The sequence below is a fragment of the Passer domesticus genome, chromosome 5 (assembly GCF_036417665.1).
Source record: "Passer domesticus isolate bPasDom1 chromosome 5, bPasDom1.hap1, whole genome shotgun sequence".
Taxonomy (NCBI): domain Eukaryota; kingdom Metazoa; phylum Chordata; class Aves; order Passeriformes; family Passeridae; genus Passer; species Passer domesticus.
In genome coordinates, this window is record NC_087478.1 from 32,573,899 (window position 1) to 32,589,476 (window position 15,578).

Consider the following 15,578-nt stretch of genomic DNA (forward strand, 5'->3'; position numbering starts at 1 on the left):
CATTTCTTCTGCCAGACAGAGCTGTCAAATTCTAGTTCACCAAAAGTACAAATGTTTCCTTAAGAGCAGTGTGGATTTAAACTGTGCTTTATTGGTGACATTTACCAATGCATTATGGTAATGCAGTCACTGGAATAGCTGGTATTTCCTTGCTTAACATCTTTCTCTATTCACTGCTGAAAAGCTAAGGCAGAATAAGCCTGTTAGATGTGACACTATTTCCAGTAACACATTTTCCCCCACAAAACTATGTCTAGTGTTTGTCTTTTCGTAATCAGTCCAATCTGGAGCAATTTTTCTGCCCCAATACACTTTCAGGGAAGTCTTCTTTTCTAATAACAACATAATTCCCAACAGCATTAATAAAAACTTCAAGGGATAAGATTTAAGTTGTAGTGAAGAATTATATAATACTTTTGCTTTTTCTGTAATAACAACATTCTGGGCTGAAGCTTTCTTTTAACTTTTGCCCAGAGTCTTAAAAGGTTCCTAAATATTACAGGAGTATTGTTTTAAAGCAAATGCCCAAGAGAAGAATGGAGGCATAAAGGATGAGTATCTTTAGAAGTTCATACACTTACAAGATGCCAACAGGACCTGGCCTGCAGCTTCTGGAATATCAGGAACTGTGTGGCCAGCAGGACCAGGGCAGTGATCGTCCCTCTGTTCTCAGCACTGGTGAGGCCACACCTTGAATCCTGCGCTCAGTTCTGGGCCCCTGCCTACAGCACAGAGCCTGAGGAGCTGGAGCGTGTCCAGAGCAGGGCAATGGAGCAGGTGAAGGGTCTGGGGCACAGGTCTAACAAGGAATGTCTGAGGGAGCTGGGGGTGTTTAGCCTGGAGGAAAGAGCCTCAGACCTCATCGGTCCCTCCAATCACCTGAAAGCACACAGGTAGGGTTGGTCTCTTCTCCCAAGTAAAAAGTGATGGCATGGGAGGAAATGGCCACAAGTTGTGCTGAGAGAGACTTGGGTTGGCTATTACAAAAAATTCCTTCATGGAAAAGGTTGTCAAGCACTGGAACAGGCTGCCCAGGGAAATGGTATTTAAAAGATGTGTAGGTGTGGCATTTAGGGACATGTTTTAATGGTGGACTTGGCAGTGCTGGGTCAGTGGTTGGACTCAATGATCTTAGAGGTCTTTTTCAATCTAAATGATCCTAAACAATTCTGTGAGAGTGAGGGAATGACATGGTGGTTGTGGTAACACTGAGGTAAATAAGTTTTGATGCAGAAGGTTCCATTAATCTAGATAATTAATAAATTTTAAAAATTTTAATATTTTTTCCCTTCTGGGAAAAAAAAGAACATTCTCTTTTTGCTTGCAACTGGCTAAAACTTGGCCCTTTGTGATATTCTCCAGCCAGGGCAGTCCTCCCTGCGTGCCTTGCTGAGCAGCCGTCTCTCCAGGCCAGCAGAACTCCTGCAGGGAATGCAGATAGGGCAGATGAAAAGAGATCATGCTTTGCTCATGTACTGACAGCTGCTTGCAGAGGTGCTGTAACCTGTGCTGACAGAGACAGACTCACCTGCTTAGGGGCCATGCCCAGAGCAGGACATTCCCATGGCAGCAGCACAGCAGCAGCACCACAATGTGAAATGCACTGGGGCACTGCTAAGCAGGGCCGTGCTGGGAGAGAGATTAAGCTGCAGAATTCTGCCTTAGAAGGCAGGTATGTTCTCACACTATAGCACAGTGTTTCTCAGATTCAGCAGACCCCCAGACTAAGATTATATAAAGCTCATGAGAGAGTGAGTCCACTCTTCACACAAGGAACCAGAGCCCCTTTCCACCTGGAGCCTCAGCTTGCAATATATTCCTAAAACATCTAGATAGTACTACAGAAGCTAGAAAAAACACTTCCCATTTTTTCCATGTGTAACTGGTATCAGAGCAACCACATCAGATAACAGCTGGTAATATCTGATAGATAGAAGATAACTAATGGCCACTTACCCTCTCTTGATATGACTTCAGCTTTCTCTTCACACCTTACAGACGCCTGCATGCAATTATATCTGTTTATCTAAGCTAAAAAATTTCTCTGCAGAACTCCAGTCATACACACACCCTCAGACCATAAGGGCTGCAGCAGTGCTCCTTCTTTAACTAGTACATGCTAGATTTGGAAAGTATTTTTATATCTTTATTTTTTGTCAAAGCATCACATAGATTGGTTAGTATGCTGCTGTGCTTCAGATCATCCTGAATAATTAATAAAGAGTTTGCCAGTTCTTGAATATATTAGTGGTGAAGAAATATTGCTTGAACTTGTGAACTGTGATTGGCTTGCTCTAGAAGAGAAAATCCTTTCTGCTTTCATTACTTCTTGCAACAATAAGTTCAAAGAATTCTTTTGAAAAAAAAAGACGATATTGTGAACTAGTAATGCTCATTAAATATAATAAATCTGCCTCTTTTGTTCTTCACATACTCAGTGCTGGAAAACCTAAATACCAATTACAGAAGGAATATCTTAACAAAATTTCATCTCTCCCCCTCTCCTTCTGCAATCATAATGCAGGCACTTACAATTTCAAAGCAATCCTAAAACAATCCTGGCCAAAGCCATTCTTAAGTGCAAATAAAAAAGTCAAAACAGGTGAAAAATCTAGAAGGGAAAAAGTCATGCAGTGTCTTCTCTTCTTTCTCACAGTCGTTGCCAATTTTTGTAACTTTTCCTAATCATCAATTAACAAGTGGGTGTAGGAGGACAGGGTTGTCCCCAAGACCAACACGGGCCCTCTGAGTGACATAAAACAGGTCATGGCCACTCTTTGCCTCCATTTTCTTATCTGACAAACAAGTCTTGCAACAAAATATTAAAAAAACAAAACAAAACAAAACAAAGAATTCCAAGTAGTACCAAGGAATGCTTTTGTTTTGGTTGTTTTTAAAATTGTATTTACTACATCACAAGCACTAAGAGCAATGTCAAAACTTCCCTTGCTAACAGGTGTCCACAGCTCTCCCCTGTGGACTCTCTCCTGTCTTCTCATGAAGTACCCACTAATGGCTGAGGAAGGGCTGCAACTCTGGAGGTGGCCCTGAAGTTCCAACACGCTAGTGGAAAAGAAATTTTCCAGATTTTGCTTCTACCTTTTATTCTTTCACTATAGTTTGTTTACTATATCAGAAGAAGTACAGAAGTCATTTTCAGAAACAAAATGCAAAAAACTTGGAAATATGGACCAACTGAATAAACAGGTGTTGAATATGAAATACCTCAAAGTGTATTCCTGAAACCTCAACCAAATGCACAAAGCCAACAAATCCTTACTGACTGCCTATTTACAGAACTTACCAGACACTCAGGAGTTTTTTGAACCTTCAGAACTAATTTTAGAAAGGCAAGGAACCAACGTTTAAACATTCTAGGATGTTTAAATGCCCCTAGAGATATTGTTATTTGTGATTTTTACCTCATTCAAAGCAAGCTGTTGACTCAGTTCTAGTAGTTAAATTTGTATTTTTATAAGCAATTTATTGGCAAAAAGAGACCACATAATCAGAATTACTATTAAAATAATTCAAAGGCTGGTAACCAGGGATGAGTCTCTGAAACACTAGCAAGTTTGTAATAAGATACTATATAGCATCAATGTCAAGTCTTCAACACAATTTTAATTCCATACTTAAAAACAAAAATTCTGGCTTTGTCCGTGTTGTAGTTGCTTGTGCACAGGACAAAGTATACCCTACATCCAGCTACATTCAGAATTCAGAATTCATCCTTTGATGCTTTTAGGCCCCAATCCAATTTTTAGATAACTGATCATCTTGTAAAATGGAGTGCAGCATCTTGGCTTTAAAGCTTGCTTTATCTCGCTGTATTGGAAACATACTGGGAGAATAAAAATATATGTCTGCAGAAAGGATCTGTATGCGCAGTAGGTGATAAATTATCCTGAAGATAGGCTATAAAGCTTTGATGGGTGAGAGGCATTCCACTCAGCTCCTCACGCTCTGCCCTGTGTAACAACAGTTGACATCTTTATCAGAGTGCTCCTATTCTGTTTCCATTATAATAAAATCCAGAATAACTTCACTGATCTGTGCATGTGCAAAACTGCATTCCTGACTCTAACGAAGAGACCCATTTCTGTGAGCAACTTTATACTACAGACACAGCTTCCTAAAAGTGCTGTTCTTTCGGCTAATAAAGGGAAAACAGGAACGTGTCCATACATCAATTAACCACAGCCACGGCTTTGTAATGCACTACTTGAAAGGCAATTTTTAAACTATAAAGTGGTTAATTTACCTGTAAACCTGACCAGCCTACACATTTCAGCAACTTTTCACTATTGTATGCTATATACGTATATTGCTCACTGTTTTACTTCACACAATAACTGTAAATTTTATTTAACATTCATATGCAATGCAAGGGATTACCACAGGCTCTTTGGTATGCACAGCATACTGCTCAATGCCCAAGGTCTTATATGAATAAACTGGGGGGGAAAAAACCCTAGTGTTTCTCCACTGCACAAAAAAATAATCCTACAACACAAGCAGCTGTATGAAGTGCAGATTTGTGGTTGGTCCTGCAACTACAAATGTGGCCTTTTCTTAATTCACTTGGTCCAAACGTAAGCTACCATTCTCTCTGAGCCCAGTACTTCTCAGAGTGAAAACTATAAAAACAACTACTACTTCAGATTCTTAATGTAGCTTTTGGCTTACCGTGCTCTTTTGGCATAGAAAGGAGATAAAAAATTCAAATAATACATAAAAATTACAAAACTCTCTTCTCAGTGCAAATTTTGGGACCTAATATGGCAAGGAGATACCTTTTCTCTTTTCAGAACCTTTTAACTACTTCCAACATTGCTTAAAATGTATATACATACACCTAGAGATTCAAATACATATAGATAATCACAATAAAAAGAGATTGACCCAGGAATATTTCACTCAAAAGTAAAAGCGTGAAAGATTTATTAATGAAAGAAATCAGGCAATTACAGCACAAACACTCATCCACAATAAACATTTTAGTAGCTATGAAAAAAATGCATAATGGAAAAATAGCATAGAAACACCAGACTGGTGTAGAAATGATACATTGGTGTAAAAAACAGAATTTTTGGTTTTGTTTTTAACTGGATAGACTAGATCTAAATTCAAATCATGTCTCCGCAGCTATGAGAAAAGTCTCACACAGCATCATTCTTGCAAATTGCATCATCAAATAACATAATACTTTTCTTTCATGGTTGCTTGTTAATGGATGCAAACATGAGGCTTCATCTGACCTTGGTAATGTACAATTTCATTACTGAAAATGTACTGACCTCCAAAATAAAGACTCACAAAACTGAAGTGTAATACACATTAAGGGACCTAATCTCATAGTCTTCTAAATTTCCTGCATGAATAATTATTGTGCACTTCTTGTTTGCCACATCTTTTGCTTTAAGAGGGGTTGATTGGTACAGAGGAAATACAGAAGAAGAAGACATCTGTACAGCAGTTGCAGCAGCCACAGTAGCCCTGGTACCCACAGAGGCAGTATGGCACAAAAGGGGGGCATGGGCAGCAGTGAAGCAGGACTGAGAGGCGGGGGCTGGACTGGAAGATGTTTGAAGATTCTTTACAACCAAAACCATTCTATGATTCTAAAATTGTGCCTGTCTCATATGAATGGTGCAAGTTTGAAGGCAGAGGACAAAGAAGAATACTAATGCTCCCATCTGAAGATGAGCATGGAGGTGAGGTCAAAAGAGGTAAGGCTCTGACTCACAACTATGAGAAGGAGAGAGTCACTTACTGGGTTTTGGAGAGCATTCCCACTACTATATGATATTTTTGCCTTAAAATTTGCTCACAGCACTTGAAGATCCTCCCACCAGAATTTTTTTCAATTACACATTAAGTACATGCAACAATGCAAGTAAACACAAAAATAACCTCTTCTTTTTGCTTTTAAAGGTTAAGGAGAAGTACAAGAAGAGGGGAGTAAAATTGTTGTAAAAAAATATTGCCTGAACACCTCCCTGCTGGAAAGAATTACTTTTAGAGAGTCTTCAGTTGCCCAGATGAGGCATTTCTGTTTACATCCCTACCTGAAAGAACAGGAAATGAAGCTAAAACTTACTTTGTGAAGACAGGCATGAAAAATGACACAACATACATAAAGCAGATATTTCCACATTTTGATGCACAGTTGACCGCACATCTTTTATTAAAAACACAAGACACTAATCCAGTGTGCAGCACACTTGTATCTTTTCATGACAGTAGGGCCTGAAAGACAGTAAAGAAATTATTTTGGGGAACTGCACAAAGCTACAGGATTAGTGCAGAAGAAAAAGACCCTAGCAGAGACAGGCTGGGGGCAAGGACTAAAGCAAGGAAAACTGCTTTTGGAGCAAAGGAACTCAATGAATGTGCAAAACCCCATGCCTAGCAGGTTAGAAGGTAAGGAGATATTCCATCTGATACAGCAGCAGGAGTTTGCCAGCTGTTGGCAAGAATCCTCTCCACAGAAATAATGTGAAGGTCCATCCCTGTCCTCAGCTAGGCTGTGTTGAGCACTCCATAACTGTTTTCCGAGATACAAATGCCAAGACCAAAACCCCCAGAGAATTTGGTGAAAAACAAAGATTTCACTCAAAACAGTGAAAATTCAGAAACCTGTCAATAAGGATTGCAACACCAGTCTAGTGTGCATATGGCTTACGGGAGAATATATAAACATACCTCTAGACTGTCTTTTTCTTTATCAACCAGAGACAAGCATAAGGCACACTAATGCGAAAAATCAATAGTATCATGCCAGTTCCTATTGGAAGGGAGTGGGAGGAGCAGAGAGTCTCAATGGTAGTTAAGATTATTTCAAAGGAGAAAAAACCCACTAGCCTGAGTTCTGTTGAATGATGGAAGCATGAAATAATTAAGACGCTATGATGCATTAGATTATTGATTATTCACAGGGCAACTGTATTTAAGTGGAACAACAATTCTCATCAGTGTGTAACTAAATTAGTGCCCAGATTTGTCTGATAAAGACATCAGCAGACAAAAAGGTTGCTGCTCTGCTCGTGCCAGAAAAAGAGAATACACTGACTTTCAACCTGATAAACATGTAATAGAGCTACCAGAATAGAAACATTTTACACAAACGAGAAAAACAGGCATTACCCAGCACAGATTTGGAAGAGATGCAAATCTACTGAGAGGATGATTAATAAATATTTAAGTTCCTATGTTTTGAACAACGTGACCCCACTGAGCAATCTAAATAAAAGGAAAATGCTTATATAAGTTTGATTGCAGTATTCTTCTCTTTTCCTATTAGTGCTCTCATTGTATTAGCATGCTACCTTTTCATGCTTCTGCAGAATAAAACACTAATTGATTTTGAGCTATCCTGACTAATAATCAAAGATATCTGATTTTTCAAGCTGAGCTGATAAAAATAGTTTCATTCACACATGGATGTATATCCAGCTGCACAGTAACAGCCATTAAATATTTCACAGCACCCAAGATACAAAATAGAAGCTTCTTATTTGCAGACACATAATGCTATTACAATGTTGGAAGTTTCCATCAAAACATCAAGCTAAAATCCCAAATCAACCCTTTTTACACAGAGAAGGAAAAAACATAAACAGATTAAAAAAAAAAAAAAACCAATACAAACTATTTTTAGAAAATAAGATATGTTCATTCCTGAACAGTGAAGGTGTCTTAGTCAGGTTTTCACATATCAGCTTGAACAATCGTAGAGGACTTAGGGTAGTATTTTAAAGTTCCAAGTGGTAAAATGAGAGACTGCAAAGATTTACAGTAAGATAAAATGCATACTGCTCTAACAGGCAAATTAACTTCCAAAGTGTGACATGAGAGTGCAGCCCAAAAAAACACACGCTGTTATCTTTACTTCATCACATACAACAGCCTTGGGCATGCAAAGCACAGGTAAAAATAGCTTGCAAAGGACATGCAAGAGCAGAAATTCGTCCTGGATACACGTCCAGGACAGCAGTGTCAGTTGCTCCCAGTAAGGCAGAGCGTGCACTGACCCAGGAGGGATGCCTCTCAGCAGTTAGCAGAAATACAAAACAATAACACCCCACAATAACTTTAGCACTTCACTTGGGGAAAAAATCCTCCTTCTAGCAAAAACCAAACAAAAACCCGCCGGGATCTATCTTCCTAGCAGGACCACAGCCTGGGACATGTAGGAATGTTAATTGAAAGAGCTCCTACACCCTCCTGTCTCAGGAGTTCTTTGTTGCCTGACAGTAAGGAAGGACGGTCATATTTAAAAGTAAAAAAATCAGGCTGTGTCTCTGGAAGGATGCAACGGAGCCCCTGGTTGAGTAAGAAGAAAGCACATTACCTTTAGCAAGCCTCCTCAGGATCTGACAGCGGCATTTAAAAGAGACAGCTATCATTCTGGCTGCCTGCCTCCCTGGCAAAGCACGCTCGGGGCTCTGCTTGGGTGAATGCAGCAGCAGCCTGTGAATTCCTCCTCCCGCACATACCAGGCAAAAGGTAGCCCCGGCGGGGAGTGACAAAGCTTAATTCCTCTTGGCTGATGCAGAGATCAGCTCCGTGTCATCTGGCAAAGCTGTGTCATTCACTACTAGCGCCGTCACCAGCACCTGCATGAGGAGATGCAGGCTTCAAAAGCCATATTTCTTTACAGGCTAGAAAGCATCGAGCTGCACACACAGACGCGGATGTCAGAGGGACACATCCCCCAGCCTCTCGCATTCCCCGACCCTGCAGGGAGTGATGGTTCCTGTGCCAGGCAAAGGGCCCCACATTTCAACAAGACATGGTGATTTTTCTCCTCCTTCCTCGTATCTATCCTTTCCCTTAGTGTTTTCTCTGGATAAATAGGGCAAAAACACCAGGAATCCTACTTCTGGGAGAGAAGGAGCTGATTTCAAATGGAAATATTCTAATCAAAGCACAGTAAAGATTTGATCCTGCTGATCTATAAGGAAGAAAAAAGAAAAAGCCTGATTTGATAACCAGGAAAGCTTTTTGACAATTGTAGACAAGTATATTACAGCGGGTGAAGCACAGACCACAGGGGGAGGGAGAGAGTGGAGGGAATTGATGGATTGTTGTGTGTGGGCAGGACCACCAAGCATTTGATCACACCAAAATAAAATTATGCTGGATAGAAAACACACAGTGAATCGAGTTTTCTGCCTTCCCTAAAGGGAGAAGAGAGCAGATTTTAGAGCAGCTGAATTGACCAAACATTGCACCATTTGTAAGATTTCTTCAGCTCACAAGGAGTTTTATGTCCTCTCATGCCGATTCAAACAGCAAATTAACCTGCTTTTACAATCCATTCAGAAAATTATGAAGTAGGACATGCCACTTAAACTACTGTTCCATACCACCTTTATGAACAAAACTGCATACCCATTCTAAAAACCAAGCAAGCAAACCAAAATACTCCATACAGAGTTTTTCACATCAAATCTATGCACAAACCCCAAATCCTGCACCAGATACTCTCCTTTAAGACCACGGGTAATTATTTTTTTTTCATGATTTATGCTTCACTTGAATGATATATTTTAAACTGTCTTCATATATTCTGTCTCATTCACATGCTTTGATTACAAAATTGCTTAGTTTCTCTTCTGCCATCTTTTATCCATCACTGTATTTAATGTTATGGTCCAGTGTCATGGTGCACATCTTCTACCACCAGCTACAGAAAGCCAGGAGGAAGCACGGACAGTTTTCACACTCTGAGCCATTTCTCTCTCCCTGCCTGCTCTTCACTACATCAGCAGCTCTGTGCTTCCCACAGTCCAACTCCAACTACTATTCCAGTAATTGTTTTTCTTATTTTTGTTTTATTGGTTAGAGTAACAGCCATATTTCCAAGGGTAAGGTGAAAAACTCCATCAGCACCATTGTAATTGCCTAGACAGACCTGGCGAAAATTGATTTTATTTCATTGTCATTAAAACCAGATAGGGGTAATTGAGTCACCTGTTCATCAACCTTGTTATTGCTTCTTATAGCTGCTCCCGTACCAGAGCGCCATAAAACCCAGCCAGTGGAACAGCAGATGCACCTGAAGGTGTCAACTGATGGCTCCATCCTCATGACCACAAACCTCTGGCCAGGGATGGACAGGCCATACAAGGAGAGGTGAAACCAGAGGTTGAAGGTGGAAGCTTATGTCAGTGTAATTCAGTAGTCCAGAAAGAAAACAAAATCTTGGGAGTATTAGGGAGAGGAAAGGGGAGAGGAGTTGTGTGTTCTCATCTCCCATAAAGTGGCTCTCTCTCTCTGCCAATATGCTTTTAGATGAAAAAATTTGCCACCACTCTTTCTTGCCACCTCCTGCTCAGGTAACAGGACTTCACAACAATAATACCAATAAATACCACCCTATACCTGCTTACTTTTCTCCCTGCTCCCCTGGAAAAGCTGTTCCAGAAACCAAAGGCTACGGCTCAGCACACAGACCCTGTTCACAGTTTTTTCAGGTTTGAAATGCTGAAGCTGCCTGAACTTGCTGCTCTCTTTCTGCAGATTGGCATCCAGAATCTTTATTGCTGCATTTCATCTGCCAGATGCCTGTCTTCGATGCCATAAACCTTGCTGGACCCAGGCAGACCAGCTTGAACACTTGCCCTTAACTCGGGGGCAACCAGAAGATACTGTCAAGATGATAGTTTGTCTGCCCTAACATTTGTTCTTTGATTCTTCCCAGTCAGCTGTGGGGTCAGCATTGTCTACTCCAGGCAGTAAGGTCTCCACTCCCACTTCTTTGGATATGGACCTTGTCATCACCTGCCAGCATCAGAGCTGGGTGAGCCTGCAGTGCTCCTTCTGCCCTTCAAAAGAAGATGATTTTGGTGAGGTCTCAAATCAAGAGTCCACTTTTGTCCAATTTTACACATCATTGAAGACTTCTGCTGAGCAGAGAATGGAAGAACTGCTTGCTGCTTGTCTTTGTGATCTGACTTCATGACTTACCCTGGTTCAGCCCCTTTGGCAGAGGGAGCAAAACAGAGAACACTTACAGAGCTAAGAGGCTGCAAAAGACAGACTTCAGACACTGCAGAAATATCAAGCCTTTAGGTAAGGAAATGCTGAGTCCCAATGGGATTAGGTAGAAATGTGTAAAACTGTAATAACTGTACAGAAACTGTGATATATATGCAGCAGACCTGGTCGGATGAAGTATGAGTAACAGTGAAAGGATACAATCATTCCTTGATCCAAAAAGCTTATTGTATTATTTACTATTTCTAGATTATGCTGTGTATGTTGGACAGTCTCTGAAGCACTGCAAGTCATTTCCAACCAAGTCAATAGGATAATTTTTTGCTTTTGTTTCTTCAGATAATTTTTCTGTCCTTGCCAAGGGAGGTCGTGTACATATTTGAATTTCTCAAAAATGTTTCAGAAGACAAATATTCATACTTCAAATACAGCATGGAACATAATGATCTATTGTATGTATTGCATTTTTTCCCTCATTTTTAGAAAAGATCCACTTATTGGAACAATTTCTAAAATATTCACTTTATCACCTTCTTTCAGGACAATAATCACGAGGATTAACAGAACTGTTCTTGTTCAAAGTCCTACTCCTGAAATTAATTTAACTATATCTCATATGTTAATATATACATTTTTTTACCAAATTAAGTATTTTGTATTTTTTCAATGTTTCAACATTCCAAAGACAGCCATCATTTTCTGAAGTGTCATTCATTCAACTCTGCAGCTGGAATCAGCTGGTTTCAGGAGAAAAAATGGGGAAGGAGGTAAAACCAAAAAGGTATCTAGTATAATATTAGAAGATCAAAACCCCTCAGACATACTAAAAAATTATTTATAGTCTATATAACACAGCTTAAACTCTTAGTCATTATATTTCTTCCTTATTAATTAACTCAGCTACATATTTAATCACAATTTTCTCCGGACTCATCTGTAAAAACCTTTTTTAATTGTAATCCTTTTGGGCAGCAGCATGAATTTGTATCACTTTTATTGCTGCACTCACTCCTTTTTTCAGGAGTCTGAAAGGTTATTTATAAATCTAGAATATATATAACACACAAATACTTCATCAACTTCAGTTTTATTCATAAGTACTCAGTAGAAGGCCACTAGATGAAAAAAGCTTGTATTTTCATACGATAAGACGGGCAATGTAATATATGTATCCTATTTAACACAAACTTCTGGTTAATCTTATCAGATCACATTAGCTGAAATAAATGAATCAAAAAATGTTGCTACCTATTACACTACTCTGTAGGATAAAAAAAGGTAATGAAATTTCTCTAAATTAAATTGAAGATTACAATCTTTATATAGTGTGACATTTAGATACAATGAGGAAATTTCTGTAAAGTACCAGTATTCAATGAAGAATACAAATTTTGCAGAATATGAAATTGTCTTTGGGGGGAAGGAAAAGAGTTTTCAAAAAATGAACTTCTTATGCAGAAAACACAACCTTCTGTTTCACAGGAATATACACACCTGGAAGACACCCTAGGTATACTTCCACTCATGCTGTATAAAACATTTCCTTTCATACAGTGACTGAACAACGCAAGACCAGTTCCACACCATCCCCTCTTTCACTTGTCAGGGGATTTGTCCACATGAGCTGCTATAATGGTTTTGGATGTCGCATGCTCCTATTTTTCTTTATGGCCTAAGTTTGTTCATCTGCTTCTTTACGGAAGCAGATGCACCACAGAGAACTCATTTGGTCACAGCGACGTTCACCACAGAGCCAGACCTTTAAAGAAAGCCAGCCCATGGGGTCTAGTGAGGACAGCAATGCACCCAAAAAACAGTGTCAGTAAGACATTAAGGCAGTGATAAAGACATGCAGATATCAATTGCTTCATGTGTCAGGAAGACACAGTGATATCTGCTGGATCTACCTGCATAAGAAAACTGAAATGAATTATTATGAAATCTGAACGCATAAGGATTTTGTACAAGTCAGTACTTTGTTTCATCATTTTACAAGTTACTGCTGGCATCTACCACATTAGTCAAACTGAAAGTCAGATTTTTAAGGAACAAAGAGACTTAATTTAGCTCTGAAAATAACAAATTGCTATATGGATAATTTGAAAACTAACACTTTTCCACTATAGAATTTGATGCAACCTTACAACAATACCAGGAATGCCTATCTGAACAAAATTTTTCATCCCAAATAGCAGAGCTATATTCCCGCTCAGTCAGTCCAGCACTTTGCAATGAATACTGCTCTATTATGAAGATTCCCCTTCACTACAGGGAGAAGGAATAAAAAGGCAAGCAAAATAAAGACACCCTGTTATTCCCCAGTGCTCAGATTATCAAAAAAGACAACTTGTCAGCTTTGCATAATTTGGAGGATCTTGTAAATTTGCATTTTTATTAAATCAACTACAGCAGCTATTTTCTAGCTTTATAACCACCTCTGCAACACTGATGGGTAATTTCATGCAGGCATTGCAGCAGAATGCTTTACAGGTCATTAGGAGTCATAAAAGCTGCTCTGGCTTCAGAAGATCCTCACTGGAGAAAACCTCATGTATGAGATGCAGCATGTTGAAAAGCAAGGACATGTGTGTGGTGCAAGTGCTTAACAGGTGACAAGAATACATCTGTTAATGATCTAAGTTGATGCCAAAACACTGCTGCATAGCACCATACATGTATTTTAGTTTCATTGCCTAGGAAGAGATTAGGAAAAATAATTTAGGGGCCTTCTAAGTTAAAAATCCCCAAAATCTTAATTTACTGGCTCCAAGCAATGTTAACCTTTTTGAATCAGTAGGTATTAAATTAGCAGTGATAAAATCAGTCAATATTGCCACACCCTGGGATGGCTTTTTGTTGAAGTGTTTTACTACACAGCAGATTCACATTTTAATTTAATTTTTTCAAAGTCTGATTTAACAATATATTTTTTAACATTTATAATGCAGTGTTAAAGGAGAAAGAATACATACATCTTTTCTACATGAAAATAACTCTCCACTGAACATTACCTTTTAGCACAACCTAAGGAACAGCATTGCCTACATTACCCTTTACAAGAATCCCACACCAGAGCTTTACAAAAAAATCTTTATCTTACCAGTCTGTTTCAATTGCTGGCAAAATTAAACCTGTCCTTTTCAGTGAAATTGTGTTGATATACAAAGGTTAAGAGATGTTTCTTACTAGAAAAAGAGCTTAAAAAACCTTTGAGTACAAATTTGACTTTTAACTTCATTTCAGCTACTGGCAAACACACTGGCCAACTTTTTCCACCCTTTCTTAGCTACAAATATTTGTTTTAAAATAATTACAGACTTAAAAGATTTGGAAAATATGAAGATGCTGCATACAATATGAAAATTAGAAACTTTAGTAGCACAAGTACATTGTAGTCTCTCAAAGGTAACTTCAAGCATGGTCACAACTAATTGAGATTTGTTTCAGAAACAAGTCATCATCATTATCGTTGCATGGTTTGGGTGGGCACACGCCTTAAACATGGTCTAGTTTCAATCTCCCTGCCATCCACCAGACCAGGTTGCTCAGAGCCCCATCCAACCTGGCCTTGAACGCTTCCAGGGATGAGGCATCCAAAACTTCTCTGGGCATCCTGCTCCAGCGTCTCACAACCGTAACAAATTCCTTTCTAACATCTAACTTAAATCCCTCCTCTTTTAGGTTAAAAATGCTCCCCCTAACCCCATCACTATCTGTCCGTGCAAAAAAAATGCCATCTCTCTTTTTTTAGGCTCCCTTTAATTACTGGAAGCTGCTCTAAGGTCTTCCCGAAGGCTTCTCTTCTCCAGGCTGAATAACCTGAGATCTTTCAGCCTTATCTTCACAGAAGAGGTGCTCCAGACCTCGGACTATCTTAATGGGCTTCTGGACTTGCTCCAGGTCCTTGTACTTCTTACAGTGAGTGCCCCAGAGCTGGGTGCAGTAGATTCTCACCAGAGCAGAGCAGAGGGGCAGAATCCCCTCCCTGGCCCTGCTGGCCCCACTGCTTTGGATGCAGCTGGCCTCCTGTGCTGCGAGCTCACATTGCTGGGTCATGTTCAGCTCTCATCAACCAGTGTGCCCAAGTCCTTCTCAGCAGGGCTGCTCACAATCCTTTCTCTGCCTGGCCTCTACTTGTGCTCAGGATTGCCTCAACCCATGTGCACCTTGCATCAAGTCTCTTCACAAAATCAAGAGCTCACAAATTAGGTGTCACTGCATTTCTAGTGTGGACACGTGTCTGTACCCTTTCTTTGGTTTGGTTTACAATGACAGAAGAGAGTGCTCACTTTCTGGAGCATTACTAATAATTTGTCCTTGCATCTTCTGAACTGACAGTAAAGAGCCTGAAATCTGTAAAAATGTAATGAAATAAACCAAATCCGAAGTAGTCTGTCTGCCCTGTCAGCAGAAGCAGCAGTGGAAGCACGAGGTACTTGCTTTCCAGGATGCTTGTAGGTCCCATGGAGAGAAACAGCAAGTACCAACCCTGTTCATTGAACACAATCAGCCCGGCATGGGCTCCTGCCAGCCACATGCATATAATTACAGGCTTGGGGATTTAACGTAAT

General features: G+C 39.7%; 1 protein-coding gene across 14 annotated transcripts in view; it reads right to left on the reverse strand.

Moving 5' to 3' along the window:
* The window catches only part of GRIP1 (glutamate receptor interacting protein 1), a 304,055-nt gene that overhangs the window by 138,327 nt on the left and 150,150 nt on the right, over positions 1–15,578 (reverse strand). The window contains exon 1 of one of the 14 annotated variants that reach the window (XM_064419423.1): positions 8,357–8,653. The exons of 12 other annotated variants lie outside the window; for them this stretch is intronic. In XM_064419423.1, the coding sequence (XP_064275493.1) occupies positions 8,357–8,411 (55 nt within the window). In that variant the 5' untranslated portion in view covers positions 8,412–8,653. Of the gene's footprint in view, positions 1–8,356; positions 8,654–15,578 lie in introns of those variants that run through there. One more of the 14 variants, XM_064419430.1, reaches the window with a different exon arrangement.